We start from the raw sequence: 21,592 nt of genomic DNA, 5'->3' as shown, positions 1-21,592 counted from the left end.
CCAGGGTCAATGCTTAGCTACTTTGCTGTAGGAAGAGACCAACAATTAGCTTTGATATTCATCAAATTGAAGTCTAATAGCATATTTTGTCTTTAAGAGAGTAAAGGAGCACTTTTTCTTCAATATAAACTAAAGTTTTTATACTTGGTTTAGCAATCCTGTCTCAAGACAAAATACTGTCCTGATGCAAATACCATGAGGGCAAAACAAATCTTTATGCCTACATGTTCTCTTTCTACTATATGAATACATAGAAAAGAAAAAACAAAACAGGCAAATCTCCCCCTCCTACTGTATTCCACACCCCTCCACCTCCACAGCCTAACTGTCCATCTGCTAGGAACACTGCAACAGAGAAGAAAAACAGATCAGGTTATGATCTCCATGCTGAGAAAGAAGAAATCAGCTATTTGGATTAGTTTTGGTCGTTTTTTCTCATATATGGGTATGAATTCTTAACTACCCTTATAATAGGAAAAATTAATTCTGCATGCACCTTCAGACTTTTTTAATGTCAGTCCTAACAAACCTTTTTTAAAATTAAGTCAATGAGGCTACTTGAACAAAACAAATCTGTAAATGAAAGAATGGTCATGTCTCTCTTCAGTATTTGCCACAGCACTGAAGACCTTATTCCCCTGCTCCGATATAAAGTAACATCTCACATGCCTCAGAGTTTGCACAGGAAATGTACTCAATTTCTCTCACACTTTGTGCAAAAATAGAAAATATGGTAAAGAATATGTTCTATTGAAAAGACGGGGCCTACAGTCAGATCATGCTGCTGCTTCTGAAATAGCAGTACTGACACCTTAAAAGGTGAAATAGATTAGGTAAAAAGTCAGCCAACACTGAATCTCAGATAGCACTCGGCAACATTTAAGTGACTTCTACCCACAAACTGAATATTTACAACACTATAATTAGGAAAAAAACCCTGTGGATTTGCATTTCAGACTAATGTGCAACTTAGCCGTAGGTTTTAGCTCTTATATTAATTGTGAGTGCTAAAGTTTATATAGTAATATATAGGAAATACTAGCATGTAGCAGTCATATGTACTAGAAGATACAGCTAGCTCACATTTCTGCAAATAATTTAATTTCAAACAGCTAAAATTATCTACCAAGACCATAAAAAATTACTTTTGAGTCTTTTCCCAAAATTAAACACATTTACAGACATTTTGTTGAGCTGATTTACCTTCAAACAGTAGTAATTTATTACATCCAACTTCCACTAAAGAATGCACGTAAATATCACTTCTATACACAATCTTACTTTACTGACAGATTAACACAGAATACCATTTAATGCCAGACACACTGAGGCCACATAAAATACTTTGCAATTATTAGCTACTTGTTCTTCTAGACCTACTCAAGGTCATGGATTTCTGATCACTTAAATCTAAACTGAATAAATACAGGAAAATATTTTTTAGATTAAACTATTTGATTCAACATTGTTATTTATAGGTGAAAACAATTCCAGTAATCTCTACTAGGCATGCCAAACCTATCTAAGTTATGATGATAATTTACTGTTTAAAACTATTGTTTAATTTTCCTTTTCTTGGATTTTTTTCCAATGCACAGTAATTCCCTAGGCAGCTATGGTGAGCTCTTTACATATATTATGAGATTCTTATATATATATGAGATTTCATATATATGAGATTCTTCATGTTTTCAAACAGTGAACTTCCTTTTCTTTTCTTTTTTTCCACATGATTTCTATCTCAAATGAGTTTTCATCTAATACAGTAGTACCAGTCTATAAAGTATTTCAGCAGCACACTAATTAGTATTTTGCACAGCTGCTATGAATATATACAGTAAAATCAAACTACACTTGAAATCTAATCTTATTGTTATCCATGCTACCACATCAACAATTACCCATGACTAATCCAAGATTTACGAGATCTGAGAGGGTTCCAGGAGTCTTTTATTCTATATATTGGAGGTTTATAAGATTGAATGTTGACAGGAAAGAAAATCCACAAGTATTTTTCTTATTATTTTTCTTACTAAGTATTTTTCTTATTTCAGTTGAGAAACATGACAAAATTATGAGCCTTGAGCCCACAAAGTAGGTATAAACTGTAACTGGAGGAAGAACATGGCATGTGAGTGGAATTGAAACTGATAAGACCCAAAAACAATTGTGAGAATTGTGAGCAGCTGGTGGAGAGAAAAATCTGCTCATTTGCTTCCCAAGATGAAAAGTCATCTTCTGTGTGTTTCAACATAAACCTCACTAACTCACTTTACACAGGATTTAGAATTTTTCAATCAAAAATGTAAAACTGAGAACTGCTGATGAATACTACAGGCAGCTAATCAACATTTGACTATTACCACAACTAACTTAGCAAACCTAAAATCTGTGGAAATTTTACAAACAAGTATTAACTTCACTTAAGTAACAAAACTGGCAAAAGGAACGTGCATTGGAGATACCAGATCATTGTTTCTCAAAGAAAAATAATTCTTCAATGAACTTTTTCCTACTGAAGTGAAAGAGGAAAGCACGGATAACTGAAAAGATTCTGCAAAGGAGACATTTCAATGCCATTGCAAATTAAACATATGTCCTGGTTTCAGCCAGGATAGAGTTAATTTCTTCTCAGTAGCTGATACAATGCAGTGTTTTGGCTTCAGACCAAGAATGGTATTGATAACACTTACATTTAACACTGATATTTTGTTTTTCTACTAAGTTGTACTTATCCAAAGTCAAGGACTTCCCTTTCCTTGTCTCACGCTCTGCCAGTGAAAAGGTATGCAAAATAAACTCAGAGGGAGCATGGCTGGGACACGTGCCCTGAACTGGCAAAGGAATATTCCACACCCCAGAATATCACGCCCAGGATGTAAACTGGGGGGAGTTACCTAGAAGTATGGCCAATCTGGGTTCAGGAATCAGGAGTCTGGCACTTGGCATTGCACGTAATTTGTTTTTTGTCTTATTATTGTAATTTACCATTATCACTGTATTTTACTTTGCTTTAGGTTGTTAAACTGTTTTTATCTCAGCTAACAAGTTTTACTTTGATTCTCCTCCCCATTCCATTGGGGTTGAGGGAGGTAAAAGGAGGGCTGAGCAAGGAGCTGCATGGTGCTTAATTTCCAACCAGGCTTAACACCCCTACAATATGTTAGTAATTATTTAAACTTCCATCTCAGGCTTCCCCAGAAGCTGTTAAAGATGCAGTTAACTTAGACGCACACTCTATTTGTCCTCAGCAGCTAAAGAAGAGCAAAGGTCAATCACTGATTATGCCACTACAACTAGAGAAATACAAATATTTCAGGTAGCTAAAAAAATGTGGTCTTCATTTTACTCCTAATATAACCTTCAATGGAGCGCAAAATGAAACTTTAGAAGTAGTAACTGAATGGCCTCTCCCTAAATATGAGACTCTTTATTAAAATGTTTAAGTCCAGTAGTATATGTTGAACATTATTAGAAGTGCAGTGCTTTATAGGAACAATAATTCAGCATGGATTATTCAGCATGGATTACTCAGGCCTCCTTGAGTAGGAAAAATGTTCAGAATATTTTAGTCAAAGATGCTGGCATAATACAATACTGGGCAAGCTCTCCTGATATGCCAACTGGTCTTACTTGCATATCTGAGAACAAATTAATTAATTTTTGTACCCTAAACTAAAGCTGCCACCTAGGAAAACAAGACAAAGACAGCAAGTTGGACTTTGCACACAAGGTTGAAATTAAGGAAGATAAAAGAACATAAAATGCCATCATGCTAAACCTTTGAAGCATAGCATTTCCATTCCCTACTAAAATTATGCTGAGAAAAAGCACACTCCATCTAATACAGTCCTGAAACACATTTCAAATATTTAAAAATCACAGCACTGCCAGCTTTATTATCAGCTGACAGAAAAAGGAAAGCCAATACAACAACTTTCTAATCACCTGTGATGAAGTTAAAAGAAAAAAAGTTTTTGCACTCATATCTAAAATATGCATATGAAAAGGCAGTGTATATTATATGTGTGTGTATATATATATACACACATACATATGAACCATCTTGGTCGGACTAAGGCCCAGGGTCCTGTTTCTGACAACTGGCAGATTGCATAGGGGAATAGTAAAAACAGAGTGGATGTAGAGTGATTCTTGCCTGGCTTTGACAGCCAGTAACTTTAGACCCTTGCTAGCCACAGTTTATACAACTGGGCAAGCACATAAAATAGTTCAAGGCACCTATCCCACCTCAATATCGTCAAATGGTTTTTTTGACTGCACTTTACCTCCCTCCTTGATAGTATTCTGTGGCAATGAGTTCCACAATATAATTGGGACATATATGAAATAATACTGTCTCTTTCAGTAGAGATCTCCTGCCTGATAATTTAAACTTGATGCCCCTTAGGTTCTCTATTATGAAAAAGGCAAAAACCCATTTCCTATTCATCTTCTCTTCACCTTTCATGATTTTATAGATTTGTCATATTCCTTCCTCAGCCATCTATTTTCCAAGCTGAAGAATCTTTGTTTAATCTTTCTTTGTCTGAAAAGAATTTCATGCCTGTGATCATCCTTGCAACCCTCCTCTGTATTTCTTTTTAATTCTTCATATCCTTTTTGATATGGTATCCAGACTTCACGCAGTGTTTAACATGAGGGCCCACATAATGAGTGGAATGATGATGTTTTTCTGTTTTGTTCTTGATACCTCGTAATTCCAACCATCCTATTTGCTTTGAGGGTTTTTGACTGCCATTGAGCACTCACTGATGTTCTCAGAGAACTACTCACAATCACTCCAAGCTCTTTCCTGAATTGTAATAGCTCATTTAGAGGCCACTGTTGTGTTTACAGAGTGAGTTATCTTCCCATAATTTTGTATTTACCAAAATTGAATCTCCTGTCATTTAATCATCCAGTTATTCAGCTTCAATAATTTCCCAACTCATCATAACCTGCTTTAGGTTTAACTATCCCAAATAATTTTCACAAAAAAACCCAGAGAAGTTTGTTAGCTTGTATTATTTCCTTTTGCTTACAACCATGTCAGGCCCTAAAAACATTTCACTGATAACAGTTTATTTAATCTGTAAAATCTGAACACCTTTCTCCCCTTCTAACCTATTAACTCTTAAGTTAATAAAAAAGCACAGGAGACTACCTTCTCCTGTGCTTTTTAAACGCATTTAAGTTTGTTGACAGTTCATTGGAAATATCTGTACTCTTTCTGACAAGATTTTTCTTCTTCATGCAAGCTCTGATGCCTGCAATGAATTCTGGATTTTTTTTAAAGAAACTTGTACTAATTATTAGTACAAGATATATAGTTTATATATTATATATTATACATTATTATTAATAGCTGATTTCAGCAGTAAGTTAAATTGGTTGTTCTGCAGCTTCATGTTTGACTTCTTATAGAACCCTAGGTTTAAAAAAAACTCTCATCCTGGAATTTGCTTATTGTACAATATATTAATTTGTCCTCAGGTCTTCTCTATTGATATGACAAATTTCAGACAGTTGCTCAGAACTATATCCTGTTTAGAAACAAAAATTAAGTTTGTGGAAATTGGACAAGTAGTATTGGAATTAATAATGTTAGTTTTTCTTATTTGACCTTGGTGTTCATTTTAGCTGCAGTTCAGCTACTGGTCTTACCAGCTCTCTTTTATTATTAGCCTTTATAATTCTAACAAGCTCCTCAAATTTGGTTTTTCTGAACTTTCTGTGATTTTACATGCAACTTACCAACATTTATACTCTCTTCTATTCTCACCCTAAAAGCTGTTTTATTACTTTTACTAGTTTCCGTTATTAGTTTCAACTAGAGAGTTTTGTGTCCTTACTTGTGAGTCTTTCAGTGGTAATTTAAACCTAGCTTTTACACAGCTTTAATTTTTAAAATTCAAGATATATTGTTTTAATTTTTCACTTTTGTATATGCCTTCATAACCTATTTTTGAAGGTGGTGAGGGCTAGCTACACATAACATCTCCTCCTGAAGAACAGTGTTCATATGTCATGTGAATTTTTCCACAATGTTCACAATTAGACATCTGCATATTTTGTGTCTTCTTATTTTGCTCCAAAATGCAATTAAATTATGACACTTCACAGAAGCTGAAAATCATATATTTGAGAATAGCTTAAATGTATTACTGAACAGCTGTATCCATTGTCACTATATAATTTCTAAATACAAGTAAAGAGATTAATCCAAAAGTGGGAACTAGCCAGGACCGTTCCTCTTCCAAGCCAAGAAACCCAGACCTTAGAGCCAGGCAGATGAATCACCACAGGTGTGACATAGGTGATGGAGGTGCTGTAATACTTATCCTGAGTTTCTTCATCTTCATGCTTGGGAGCTAATAGACCAGTTTTAGCACTGCTCCACTTATATGCATATTCTTCATATTATTTTTTACAAATCAAAGAAAATCCTATAGCCTTAAAATCCAGGCACTTCAAAGTTTATAAAAGACAGCTTCATAGTTTCACAGACAAGTGTGACATGGCTTGAGAAGTCTTTTGATACATTTTCTTTCTGAAGTACTTTTTGGACCAAGAAAGAAAATTAGCCAAAAAGCTGGAGATCGTAACTAGCACTGCACCAGTCAATCTATCATGATGAACCCAATCCTATGTCTGCCTACACAATAAAATCTGAAGTGCGGAAATGGTTTCTCAGTCTTGGCTCACAGGGCATTGGTGCAAGCACTAAGCTGGGAGTATTGCTCTTCGATTTCTCTGTGAACTTTGTAGCTCAGCTCCTTCTGCCATGACCACGAGACACTGGAAAAGCCTTCTAGGAAACTGTAAGTAGTTTGGTCAGGTCATCAAAACATTCCCTTAGCAACACTCAGGGAATAGAAATGGGAACAGTGAAATGTTACAGAACTGTTAAGGCAAAAGACCTTTTCCTTCCGTAGCCTAAACAGGTTTTCCTTGACTGAATATGAAGGTTCTTCTGAGAACGACAGCAATTCAAAAATTTCAAAGAGCATAGGAATAATCCTTCATAATGATGGAAAATCTACATAGTGCTGTCACACTCCAGTCTCCCCTGTGCTTTCCAGTACAGAATATAAAATTATCTGAACATCATCATATCACATCACATGTATTTATAAACACTCTGATATGCGGGGGAGCACTTCATCTTTTCCAAGGGTTGATTAAATATTTTCACTAAGCAACAAAAGCACTTTATATTACATACATATTACAAATTACTGAAAAGGCATTTTTTAAAAAATGACTTGGAGTGTTTTACTGATACTGAATGTGAGGGTAGTCTGCTGCCTGCAAAGACATTTCTGCTCTCTACACCCAGCTGTAGACACCTCAAAATATCCACAAATATTTTTTAGAAAGCTTACAGCATTCCTATTAAAAGCACCACATTTTGAAGAATCTGGTAAGGTAAGGGAGGCGCAGCTGGAAAAATCAAACACATGAGAACTAAGGTGGAACCACATCTCCAGATGCATACACATGCAAAATGCAAAGGCAGTGTCCTGAAACAATGCCCTGCACAGAGCTCTGGCACACCTTGTCTTTATATGAATATGGGTTCACAGGCTATGCTGGGTACAGATTAAAAAAAAAAGTCTTTGGAAAAATAAATTATACTTACGGGAAGAGTTACTTTCTTCAAATGGCATTCATTCTGCAGTAGTTCATAAATGTATTTAGTAATGATCTGGAATAAAAGAAAAAATAGAAATGACACCAGATACTAAAACACGTACAATAATGACATATATAGGTAGACAAAGGCTAATTGGTTAAACTTCTAAACACTTTTATACATTTTGCCACTTTCCTGAATCCTTTACTGTATAACTAATTATAGAACTTGGAGCCTTAGACATAAAATTCTATGTTTCACAGAAAGACTTCTTGCGAGTACAATGGAAGGGTAACTGTACCTGTGAACCCACCATACACTAGTCTATGAATAATTAGGTGAATAACAACCTCAAAACTAAGTTTTATAACCAATTAATATATAATTGGTGTGTAGAAAAAAAGGCTCTCTTTGTAAATAAATACTTCTAAAGCATTTTGTCTACGAGCTGATTTCTGGAATTCTCTACCCTCCAGGTTCACTTCATGATTTACATGGAGAGCAGGTTTGTAGAATCCTCAGCTAAGCTACCTTGCCATTTCTACTCACTGAACAGGGGAGGTATGGTTCACAGACTGCTAAATAGAAGAAAACCCCATACAGAATGCCCACTATGGGGGAGTTTATGTCCCTTTTCTCTGTGTAGGAATAAAACTGAAATTTCAATATTGAAACCAAAGATGCCATTTCAGAAAGCAACAAAATTAAGAAAGGAAAAAAACCCAAAAACCAAACAAGACACCAAAAAAAACCACAAACAAAAACACCTAAACAAACAAAAACAACAAAAACCCAAACAAAACCACAAAATCAAAACAAACCAAAACACGCGAGAAAACAAAAAAATACAAAACCCCAAACCCCACAAAAATCAACCTTGTTGCAACAAAAGACTCGTCCTCTTAAATGCAACAAAGTTGTTCACATTTCAAATTCTTGCCTATTACCTAGGGATATTTTTTTTTCTGCCCTTACATATTCTAAGAAAAATGGAGATGAAGATGTAAGTACTTTCTAACTATAATTAATTTGGGAATTAAACTGAGGAACAAACAGGCACTTCATCTATGTAAAAATTATGTGATTGTTACTGCCTGGATTTCAATGGTTATAAGAGTTGGAAGAGAGAAAAAAAAAGGAAAATTAAAGAAGAAAAATAAAGGACTCATTTCAGGAGGCTGGAATGGTGTTTGCCTTCTCTTTAAAGCTCAGGGGATGGTATTTAAATTCCAGACAGGACAAGATCTAAGTCTCAGAATATTAATCCAAGAATATTTGGATACAAATCCGGACAGTATTCTTTAGACAAGCACCTCAAGGCCACAGTTACATCCATCTGAACTCACAGTATATTTAAGACCGATATAACAGAAACATCATTATTAACAAAGGTCTCAAGTGATGGCATCTTAACTACACACTATCATCCAAGCAAGTAGGAGCCAGGGTGTCATAAACTTCAAATTTAACTTTCCAAATGCACAATTAAAAAAAGAAGTTTCAATAAAGTACAAAAGTTTTATTATGTAAATGTGAGGAAACACAATATGCAAATGTTTTGATCACATAGGCACAAACTGCAAGTGCTACTGAAAGCTAATTAAAAATGTTGGTATATGCCCCTCCTTTCCTTTCTCTAAACCCCCAAATTTTTATTATGATTATAAGAATTCTTTCTGATCCTGCTCAAATACATTTACTGATAGAATTATGTTCAAAAAACGTCATGGTTTACAGAAACTCAGTCCTTCTGAACATTATTATCTATACAGAAACTGCATTTGGAGAAGGAACTCAGCGGCGAGCGATGAGTTGATTTAATACATGTTTATCCCCAAAGCAGTATTCTAGGAACATGCATACAGTGTAATTTTACCTTCAGGGGCAAACTTTTTATGGTTCACCGAAATCAACTACAGTGTAACACCAACAAGTAAAGCAGTTATGTTCCTGCAGTCTCAAATGCTAATGTTGTACCGATATTGAGTATAATGATAACATGGACTACAACATGGAAATTTTGGTTTTAACTCTCAATTCAGGCATCTACTCACTGTTAAAATCACTAAAAGAAAACTTGGAAGCAAAAAACTGCTATGCAGAAAATATACTTTAGACACCACTTGTGAAAGTCTACCCTTTTTACATCTGTTTGTATCTATTTCTTCTATTCTTTCTCATTTATTTAGACTGTGTCTTCAGAGCAGAAAAAACCTTTACTCAATTTTTCCACAGCCCATCTCAATGGGGCTGTCATTCTAACTAACTCTTTATGCACTACTCTAATACAATAAAGAGCAATACAGCCTTAAAAATAGGAGTGTTCAATCAGTAGAACACTCTGGTGTGACAAAGACTTAACCTAATGAATACTTTCAATAAAAGCAAACATAAAGAAAGATACAGGAGGTGGAGGCTTAACATCTTCAGACAGCTCAGCACCTGGATGCCCTGCATTGCCCAGGGAGATTTCAGGAAAAAATGCCATTTAAAAACCCCTCAAACAAGACAACCCCTAAAAACTGCCGCAGTCTATATATATGTATATATATATATGTATATATATGTATATATACCTATACATGTATATGTATATGTGAGGGGGTGAGTGTGTGTATGTATGTAGCCATAGGAGGGGTTGAGGGCTTTTTTGCAGTAGATCAACATGTTTAGGGATATCCTAGCAATGGCTGGTGCACTAGCAGTCATAAATGATGTAAACTGATACACAAGACTTCTTGAAGTGCCATACAAGTCCAAAATTTTCAAGATTTGAAAACATCACTAATGGCCAGACTTCCTGCACTCTACCATAGATGTGTTTGGAAAATTTGACAAAATTCAAGTCCTGCCTAGGAAAATCTAGCAAAATTCTGTCCAAACTAAGAATATGGCTGCAATACATCCAACACTATCTTTGGATTTTTATGCTTTTATCAACTTCTTCTGATATTATGGTTGGTAAGTAATTTAAAAAATAATAATTCTCAAAGTATCTTTCCTACAGGAAGCAAAAAGAAATGCAAACTGTGTGATATTTTTAATATAGAACTAGTTAGACTTAGTACTTCAAATCTATACAATTTATATAGCCACAACTTCTCTAAGTAGCAATATAATCTTATGCATGCTGCTGTTCTATATTTTACATGTAAAAACTATTGTAGAAACTACTCTAGAATGTTGAGAAGCGTATTTTGACTTCTTGCATGAATAGGTGGTTCTGGTTACACTCTATGAACTCTCCTGGACTAATTATCACTCAGTCACACAGCTACTCATCAGCGCAGGTATGTAATGACAGAGGCTGATCAATTCAGTCCTACATCAATAAATCATCTGAACTATCAAACAACAAATTGTTCAGATCCAGACATTCTCAGCGCAAACTGCAGCACTTACTAGAGAGTCCTATTCATGGTAGTCATGCTAAACTGGGATAGCTGCACTTTTCCTAAAGCTCTTGAAACTGGTTAAGGTGTGGCAAATCTGTAAGCAGAATAATTCAAGGTAATAAGGTGGATGAAGAACAGGTATCACTGTGTCCAAGACTGAAAAAAAAAAAACATACAAACAAACAAACAAAACCAAAAACAAAACAAAACAAAAACAAACAAACAAAAAAACCCCCCCAAAAACCCCCAAAAACCAAAAAATCCAACAAAAAAGAACCAATAGTAAGACCTGCCTACAGTGTATGAAATTAATTGCCTTACAAATGGAGAAGAAACTGAAAGTTCTGTATTTCTTGTATGAGATACTGAAAACTTCCACCTCATATTAGAGTATTTCTGTGCTTCATTCACATCCAAGTGCTGTCTAACAGGAAAATACATCCTAAATAAGATAAATATCTGAAGTTTAAAACTATCAAGGTCTTCTTACTGACTGTTGAGTGAACTGGAGGAAGGAAAAAAAAAATCCAAAACACAAATACCAAAAAATTCCATGCCTCTCTATTCTGATAGCAATGGAACAATCCTGTCCAGCCATGGAAAGCTTAACACTTCGACTGTCAAAAAAGGTTGCACTCAAACTGAGTGATAGAGGAAATTTTCTTCTTAGAACAAAGTGGTCTTCTCTGGAAGGAAACTACATTGCCTGTATTTTAAATTGCTCTCATTGAGCAGAGGAGCCTGTGTTCTGCTTTCCCTAAGCCTGAGAAACTTCTGCCCTAAATGAAATCACAGCTATTCTAATTTTGTTGTACTAAAAAAATTCCTGTAATAAAGGCAAGCTGATGAGAGCAGGGACCACAGACAAGTAGAACACATCCTGAGCACTAAAACCAAGTAGATTATTCTCAGCATATTAAAAGCACAAGTATATAATCTCTGCTATCATTTCTTTGTTGTAGTTTTCCTTCACCTGTGGTGAACAAGGTTGAGAGCCTTAATCCATATGGTTCAGGAGTGGAACCAACGTTCAGTGCTCACAGAAAGTGCCTTTCTCAGGAGCTTAAAATAAGTCAGTCTTGATTTATGTTGGATATAACACAGAATCCCTCCAGAAGTGCCTTTTCAAAGCGCTAGTGGTCTCAAATACGTAATCTACAAAGTCCAATAGCCTTATGGATAATTGGGGTATAGACCTACATCGTGACCAATGAGCCTTCATATGGATCCAGAAAACAGGCTATTTTAATGACAAAAAAATTAAATATAATGACTTGGACAGAATGCAAAAAGAACAGAGAGAAGCACTTTATCTTATGACAGACCTGAGATTTTACCATTGCATTGCAAAATATTCTGACAACAGGACTATAATGCTGCTTACACTCTGCAGAGCAACACTAAAACTACAAGGGGAAACCTAGTTCTGGTATACACAAATGTAATGTAAATTAATTGGCAAGGTCCTGGCTTTCTACAACATATGCTCTTTTATGATTATGGTTCATATAGAGGACTTTCTTACTAATTGTTTTCAATGACTAAAAAGCATTGAGAAAATTTTAATTTTTGAAATCTTTGCAATACAGCATTCTGAAACTATACAATCAAAAGATCTATACCTGTATAGAACTATGTGAAAACTGAAAGTAAAGACTAAGAACCAGTGACACCATATTTAAAGTTACAAAAATAATGAAGGTACTGAAGTCTAAATACAATTAAAAGTGGAGACAAGTACCAAGGAGACACTTCAACACACTAAGTATAAGAGGTCTTTAAACAGAGTCTGGAAAAGAGTGCTGAAAAAAGAATTCCCACAAAGCAAGGAAGCAATTCTAGAATAACTCAGTTTAAAATAATAACCCTGCCATTTTAAGACTGTGATAAATTGAAAAAAGTGTTGTACCACATTGTACAAACATCAAAAAAACAGCATTGCATATATGAGGAAGAGCAGAATTGCAGCCGACCCACTAGTCAACTTTTCCATAACAGAGACTGCCAGGTATATAGACAAAAGGTCACAACTCAGTGACTTGATTAATAACACCTACATGCTAATCCAGAGGAGCTGCTTCAGCTCCACACCAAAACGCATGCTGGGACTCAGTGAAGTGCACTGAGCCTTGCCCATCAAGTTCCCCTCCCATGCTGTGCTTTACAGCCTAAGCCCTCTAAAGTCTTTTCTTCTCTCTGCAACAAATGTCCTCCCACTTTCAAAACCAACCATGGCTACCCACCAGAAGATTACATACACATATACATACATGTACAAATAGAACCGCAAGCCTGCTCCAGAAGGAAAATAAGAAAAAAGACCAAGTAAATTACTCAAATTAGCAAAATGTTTTATCAAGTGAATTCTCACCTAAAAACATACTAAAAAATCAGCATTAGCTTGTATGAATTATGGTCTCTCACTTCTAACCTGGCATCTATCAGGTGTCATTGGAAATTATTACCATGCAACCAACAGTCATGGATTCACGACAGATGTGAGAAACCCCTAGGCTAGCACGAACCACAAAGTCTCTTTTGAAGACAATCAAATGCCACATGTCCCCCTTTTTCCCTATATGTGCATCCCTCATGACCAAAATACCAACAACCCTGTAAAATGCCTGGTGTGTGGGTAACAAATGATAAAGAATAAAACACTTGTGACACAACAAAGATTAAGGCGCATGGGATAGGTTGACATTTACAATCACAACAGAGGACAGATTACAAGACTAGGAGAAATGATGAGGAAGCTGTTAACCCAAGTTGTCCACTCCACTGCCTACTCCTACACACTTGTAGCAGATTTTGGGGGAAAAAAGGGAAATAGACAAAACTACAGATTGAATATATCCTTCTGGTGGACTAGATCCAGCTGGATGGATCTGAGATTTCCCACATTATATTCCTCATCTACAGATACTCAAAACAGAAGGTTATCATCACTATTACTACTTCTGCTATCACTTTTCACTGCTCCAAGGATTAAATATGAAGACAGAACTATGCTCCCAAATTTAAGAATGGTTACTTCCCATCATGAGTGCAATGTGTTGGCAACAACACACTTACTCAGAGGATACAGGCTTCTGCCTCCAAAGATGCCATCTTGTGAAAAAATACTCATTAAACATTCCATCAGATCACTTTTCATTATTTTTAAAGAGAGTTCTCAAAGTAAATTAGAGTGAAGAGAGTAAGAGAATCAAGTGACAATAATTTTATTTGTATGTTTTTATGAGTGGCTAGATTTGTCAGAATAACAGAGCTAGTGTATTTAAAATTAAGTAGACTCTAGCTAATAAAACAAAGCTGCATTGGCATTTTCCTTCTTGATTGACTTAGATTTTTCTAAGTCGTATCATAAAAGGGGTTAATACATTATTAGTGTCCTTAGTAGTTTACTATTCCTCCAATAACATTCTGAGATAACTGTATTTTAACCTCCTACATGAACACACATTAGAGAAAAAAAAAAGGGGAAAAAGTAGAATACAAATCCTTAGTGGTATTTTAAGTTTAGAAATCACTGAAGTCTGACCATCTCTACCCTCTACAGTATGTCACTCAGCCATAACTTTCTATACTTGAAGAAAAATGCAAGGGTTTGTTTTCTTTTCTTTAGAGACGTAAAACTAACGTGACCTTAGATTTATTTATCAACTTTCATCCTGTGACAGAGCTGCACTTAAAATGTGTAACAGCTGAACATCACCAGTTCTTCTAAGAACTGTACGGATGTACAAAAATCAGCCTTGCCTTTTTTTTTTTTTTTTTTTTTTTTTTTTTTTTGGTGAAGTTGTGTCTTTGACTGAACTTCATACACTGTCAGAACCTCAGACCTTTGAAATTATTTTAAGTATTAATTTACACCTAACATAACAAGTTACAATCTTTTGAATCTAAGTTTCTCAAAAATGGACCTTCCATGGGCATAGAAAGGATACTATTTTCAAATAATTTATATTTAACATAAGAGAATAGACTCCTCAGCACTATTAGCATTTTCTAATAACTTGACAGCAGAGAACACAGGCTGGAGGTTTTGTAACTTATCTTAAAAACAAGCAAGTACAAAACACTAGAAGCGATGTCATCAATCCTAGAACATACAGTAATCTACTCACAATGTTTTCTTCTTCACAGTGTAAGAGCAGTAATGTTCAGTGAAACAAATGCAAAATGAACTCCAACTGACTGCTCTACAGCAAATCTCAAGTGGTGGGACTGACCTGAGGCTTGCTACTGTGGCTGCCATAGCCTTGGTTGAATGAACTTTATTTTGACCCTGAGGTGACAAACCTGCCAATATGTACTAATAAGAGATGCAATGAACTTTTTGACATACTGCTCTTCGATAGACTTACTTAAGAATTGGGACAAACGAAAAAAAAAAAAAAAAAAAAACAAAACCAAAAAGCCCTCACCATCAGAACAAAGGACCTTAAAAGCTTAATGGACTTTCTAAAGCCTCAGTTCATTGCAGGCTAAAATAGGAAAAAAATTAGAGAGAGAGAAACAAAATCAGTGGCATTTTAAAAATCCACAAAGACCTCACTTGGATTATAGTGTGGGAGAACAATTTATTAAGATGGAACTGACATTATCTCTATGTGGTTTCTTGTGTTTTCTACTGAAAGCAATTCAATTCAACCTTCATACATAGTTGTGATATTCTGTATTTTGAACTGACTGATCACAACTAAGATCTCAAGGTCTTTTGAGAGAATTAAATGAAAGACAACAGGGATTTGTCTTGAGTGCAGCACATACTGTTGATCTGATTTGACCCAATGTTTCGTTACATGGTCTTTGCTGACACCTGTTGGTTTATTTTTTGTTTTCTTTTTTTTTTTCTTTTTAATAAAAGCATCTCTAATTTTAGAAACCACTTGACAATTATTTGGCTTTAGAAATGGCTTAATTACTAAGACCATCTTATGGAAATTCCCAGTTTAAAAAAAAATATACATAAATATGCATATATATGTATCAATACTAAGAACATTATTCAATCAAGCACCTGCACAACAAGCAATTAAACATCAGCAGATAGCAAGACCCCTGGCCCAAGGTGAGACAAAAAACATAATGATTAAAAGTTTGCAAAAGAGAACTGGAAACTAAGAAAAGCTCAAAAGTTTAAGAGTGGAACAACTTTAAATGAAGATTATGAATACAATTCAATATTCTGATCCTCTCTATATAGCTACAAGTATCTTATCTCTAAATTTCACAGTAGTGATGAGTTTTGTAAAGGGACCTGGAAGAAAAGAGCTGTTCTGATTATTCCAACCATTATGGAAAAAAAACGTTGTTAAGGTGGTGAGGCAGCGCTACAGTTTCAAAAGGTTAAAAATCCATGCCAAAACCAACTCACATATCAGATTAACATAGTTAAAGCACACCAGTGTTTGTAGTCACAGACAAAAAAACAGTGATGTGTCATGCATCATCTAATTCTGCCACCTTTCACTGCTCAGCAGAAATGGCCGGATATTCATAAGTGGACTGAAGGATTATGTAAATCCAGAGCCATAAGCATCTTGCTTTGAAAAGCAAGATGTCTTCACCATTTTGTCTCTCCGCTCCAGAATACTAGTAAAATAAACAGGATTAAGTTAGTTTTAACTGAAAAGGACCTATTTTCTCCAGCCTAAACAAGCCCAGCTCCTTCAGAAGCCCCTCATAGGACTCCTGCTGATGCTAAAAACCTTTAGGCATCCACATCCTCCTATAGATTTGTGAACACCTGTGTAGCACATCTGGTCACCACCTACCTCCTCCTGGATTACAGGGCATCTATTCTGCTCCCTGTCCCTGTCTACCAGCTCAGGAGACCGGCTGTCCAGAGGATAACCAGTTTTACTGTTGAACTCTGAAACTAAGCTGTGAAAAACACCAGCCTTTTCCTCATCTTTGGTGACTATTTTCACCCCCTAGCATTCAATAAATAATGGATGTTTTTTCCTTTGTCCTTTTTTATTAAAATATTTATAAAACACTTCTTATTATTCCTTACAGAAGCTGCCAGATTAACTTCTAATGGAGCTTCTGCCTCTCTTAATTTTCTTTCTGAATGACCTAACAACATCCTGGAATACTTCCTGAGTTGCCCACTTCTTTTTTCAACTCTCTTTTTCTTTTCCCCCAAGTTCCTGTGAAAACTCCCTGCTCAGCCAGCCAGGCCAGTCCTCTTCCCCACTAGCTTTTCTTTCAGCATACAGGGACGGCCTGGTCCTGCACCTTCCAAGATTTATTTCTTGAAACATGTCCACCTTCCTCACCACTTTGTTTTTAAGGGCTGCTTCCTAGGGAACTTTCAATCCCATAAATAGGACAAAGTCCATCTTCTGGAAATACAGGATAGAAATTTTTGTTGTTCCTTACTTCACCAAGAATCGAAAACTTTATCATTTTCTGGTTGCTGCGCTCAACTCTGACCACCACATCTCCCACCAGCTCCTCTCTGTTTGCAAAGAGCAGGTCTAGCAGAGCCCCTCCCCTGGCAGGCTTGCTCACCAGCTGTGACAAGAAGCTCTCCTCTGTACACTCCAAGAACCTCTAGACTGCCTCTTTTCCACTGCGAGGAGTTCCCAGCAGATGCCTGGCAAGTTAAATCTCCTACAAGAACAAGGACTGGCGATCTTGACTCATCCTCCAGCTGCTTATATAATAATTCATCCATCTCTTCATCCTGGTTGGGTGGTCTGTAGGAGAGTCCCATCCCTGACTAGGATGTCAGCCTTGTTGGCCTTTCCCTGATTCTCACCCATGGCACTTGATCTTATTGTCATTAATCTCCAGTTCCATAGTGTCCAGAGCTCTGTGTCAGGCTCCCTGCCCTGCTGATATTTTTAATAAATAGCTGAACATTAATAAAGGCATAAGCCCTGTTCATTTAATCCCAGAAGCTAAATTAAATTTACCTGCCGTGAAAATTATTTGAATTTTATTTACCTACAACCATATACACCTGGAAGTATTTCTTGCATACTAGACCACTGCAAACAAGAGCACTGAACTATACTGATATCTGCAAGAATTTATCAGACCTTTTACTTCATGTTTAATCCTTATGTAGTCCTAGCAAAGTAGTATCCAATGGTCCCTGACATTCCCAAAACACTTCAGAAAGAAGCAATATGACACTGTAAACTTAGTAGTAGATCAAAATTCAGAACAAACAAGAGCTCCTGGCTGACAACTGTGAGTATAAGCTCATGTTATCAAACCAGCTGTCTCCTTTTCTACTAGTATAAACTGATTTCACGGCATACAACCATCTTAGGTGCACTTTTGCAAAACACAATAGAATTGAGTAGTAGGATATGTACTATCAGGTAATACCTTTACAAATGCATCGTGACACATGTCTTGAAAAATCAGTTGGTGGAAGGCAATATGCACTTTGAAACTGAAACTTTAATAGAATCACAGAATAAGCTGAGTTAGAAGGGATTCATGAGGATCATTGAGTCCAGCTCCTGTTCCTGCACTGGATAGCCCAAAGATTCACACCATGTCCCTGAGTGTTGTCCAAATGTTTCTTGAACTCAGACAGCCTAGATGCTGTGACCACTTCCCTGTGGAACCTGTTCAGTGTCCCATCACCTCTAGGTGAAGAAATTTTCCTTATCTTTAACATGAACCTCCCTAAACTCAGCTTCATGTTGTTATCTTGTGTCCTGTCACTGGTACACAAGAATGAAGAGGTTAGTTCTTGCCCCTCTGCTTTCCCCTGTGAGGATATTGAGGACATGACAAGGTCTTCCCTCAGTCTCCTCCAGTTCAAACAAACCAAGTGATCTCAGCCACTTCTCATAAGGCTTCCCTTCCAGCTCCTTCACCAGCCTCATGGCCCTCCTTTGGACTGCTAATAGCCTAATGTCTTTTTGATATTATGGTGCCAAAAACTGCACACAATACTCAAGGTGACACCACCCCAGTGCAGAGCAGAGCAGGACAATCCCCTCCCCTGGCTAGCTGACACTGATGGGCCTGATGCCCCCAGCTGCAGAGCACATTGTTTATTGATATGCAGCACTGAATTAATAAAAAACCCCAAGTCCCTTTCCACAGCACTGCTTCTCAGCCTCTTGTTCCCTAGTATGTAAACACAACCAGGTTTGTCCCACTGAACTGACTAGCAGAGGAACCTGGAAATAGGTGGCAGGATGCATACCAACAGGAGCACCTAAAAATGGCATGGCTTTGATATTTAAAGCAGATACACTTTAAATGAAACAAACTCTCAACTGAAGGATGAGCTTATTCTGATTTCTTAAAGACCTGTATTTCTGAACCTGAAGTGCACAGACCTTTACACATTTTTCTAGTAAAGAAATTCATTGCTAAGTAGTCCTGGGTTTGCTTTCCTAGTTGCTTTCTCTTGTGTGCTTACCCTTAGGTTAAAAACCACTATTCTAAAGGACATTACTGAAAGCTACGTAAGAACCCCAGCCTTGATCAAACCTACAAACTCCCTATAGAGTTTTAGAGCTAGGTGTTGAGACATGCAGTTGTAAGGCCTTCTTAAGTGGTCTTCTACCTCACTCAGAGGAGGAGAGCTTGAAATTACTTTTCCCACAATTAAAGCTATGGTCAAAACCTGACCGCATGTAGAAAGCACAGAGGATTGGTACTAAAAATGGAAAGAAGACAGTTGCACATGAAGAGCTTTCAAACTTTTCACAGAGTTTAAATATTATCCTGAAGTGCCATAAAAGTAGGCCAACACTGCCTAGAGCAATTAATTCTTTTGGATTTAACTATGGAGCAAGAGATTTAAACAACTGTTATTTCTTCTCCTGGTCTATGTCACATTCTGACTGTAACAGTCTTGACATTCAGTACTCTTCCCAGAGGATTAGATAACAGCTACAGAGGACTTGTGGTGCTTCTTTTAAAGTTTCCACACAAACTTCAGAAAACTTAAGTGAATCATTACATATGACCACCTTATAAAACTTGAAAATAAGCACATTTTCTCCCCTAGAAGTCAGTCATACGATAAGCCTAGCTCCATTTACCATGGTTACCTCTTGCACTTCACCACAGCAAGTTCCATCTAGGATCTCCTTTATATCTGGAAGCTCCACCACTAGAGTAGGCAGATAGACCTGTAGCTATTATAATGGTTAGGATGTTTCTGCTTAAAGGCACTCTGCATATTTTAGCTGATCAGCCTGATATAACTTTGCATCTTAACAAATTACTTATATTAAGGGCTGACACAACTGATACAGCTTTACTTACAAAAATTAAAGTGTTCTGCTAAGTGTTAATAAAAATATTCCCTGAAAAATGAAATGTTAGGTATCTTGTTGAAAATACAGAAAGCATAAAAGACTATCATGCAAAAGCTGAAAATCCTGTAAAAGAGAACCAAGCTCTTCTGTAGCTCTGCAATGGAAAATAAACATATGCTAGAAGAGATGCTTGATGAAGGCAGTAAATCTACATATCTGTTTTTCAAAAAACTCATACTGAAAACGTAGGAAAATACTTCATCTTTCATGGGAACTTTTAAGATAACTAATGGAAACTCGATCTAAATATTCACAAGAGAAAGGTGCACCAACTTGTTTCATCACACATACTGACTGGTGTTCTACTTAAGTACTACTTAAATATATATTTATATTGGTCACATAGTTGTCAAAAAACCATTTTTTTCACCACTCCTTGAACAGAAAACAAGTCAACTAGCTACCATTATTTCCTTGCTATAAAATGTCTGCTTGATTTTGGAATTTGTTACTGTGCTCGTTCTTTATAATTGGAAACAATAAGTCTGATAATTCAACTTCATTCTGCTATGCAATAAATTTTGGGTTTTTCCAAACCACCGAAAAGGAAAAAGAAAGAAACAGATACATACAGGTAAATTAGCTGTAGCTTTAATTCCAGCTACATGAAAATGGTTGGTACAAAAGTTTATTAAGATTTGAGAGTCTTAACTTTTGCATGTAAACTCAGAATGGCAAGAAATGGTTCTAATTGAACTAAAGCTGCTGAAGGTTTTATTTTTAAAAAGCTCATAATGAATTCATTGAAACACTCCCCCATTCCAATTTTTGTCTTCTTTTTAACAATTAGTACCATTCTTTGAATTGCAGCAACTTAAAAGTGTTTTATAAACAACCATCTGCCTTATTGTATCTTTTCTGCTTTTCACTGTTTATCAATTTAAAAATGTAAAACACATTTATCAACAACGTAACAAACTCCCATCTGGGTTTATGAGATGCTCATAATTTCTTTCAAGAATCATGCTAACAATAATTATAAAACTATCTCTGAACCTTTCGAGAACTGTCATCTTACTCTGATGAACCAACGTACTGACAATTGCTGCCTGCAAACTAGAAGAGTTCACTGAAGCACATCTGACATAATCATGCCACTAAAAAGTCTTCACAAACACCAGATTTTGAAAGCTGATTTAGCATATGCAAATGAATATACTGCATGAAATGAAGATTCATATTTAAATTTCCATAGGTACTGTTGAGTAGTCCTGAATCCTAGCTGTCCATTTCCTTCACTCAGA

At 36.2% G+C, this 21,592-nt stretch overlaps 1 protein-coding gene across 8 annotated transcripts in view; it reads right to left on the bottom strand.

Annotated features, from left to right (window-relative positions):
• ARB2A (ARB2 cotranscriptional regulator A) overlaps positions 1–21,592 on the bottom strand; it is a 254,123-nt gene that overhangs the window by 192,898 nt on the left and 39,633 nt on the right. For all 8 annotated transcript variants that reach the window (XM_072922382.1, XM_030258929.4, XM_072922384.1 and 5 more), the window contains one exon: positions 7,646–7,711. In XM_072922382.1, coding sequence (XP_072778483.1) covers positions 7,646–7,711 — 66 coding nt within the window. The remainder of the gene's footprint in view (positions 1–7,645; positions 7,712–21,592) is intronic.

The sequence above is a fragment of the Taeniopygia guttata genome, chromosome Z (assembly GCF_048771995.1).
Source record: "Taeniopygia guttata chromosome Z, bTaeGut7.mat, whole genome shotgun sequence".
NCBI classification, from domain to species: Eukaryota; Metazoa; Chordata; class Aves; order Passeriformes; family Estrildidae; genus Taeniopygia; species Taeniopygia guttata.
The sequence above is the reverse complement of the archived record's forward strand: the minus strand, read 5'-3'. Positions and strand labels throughout refer to the sequence as shown.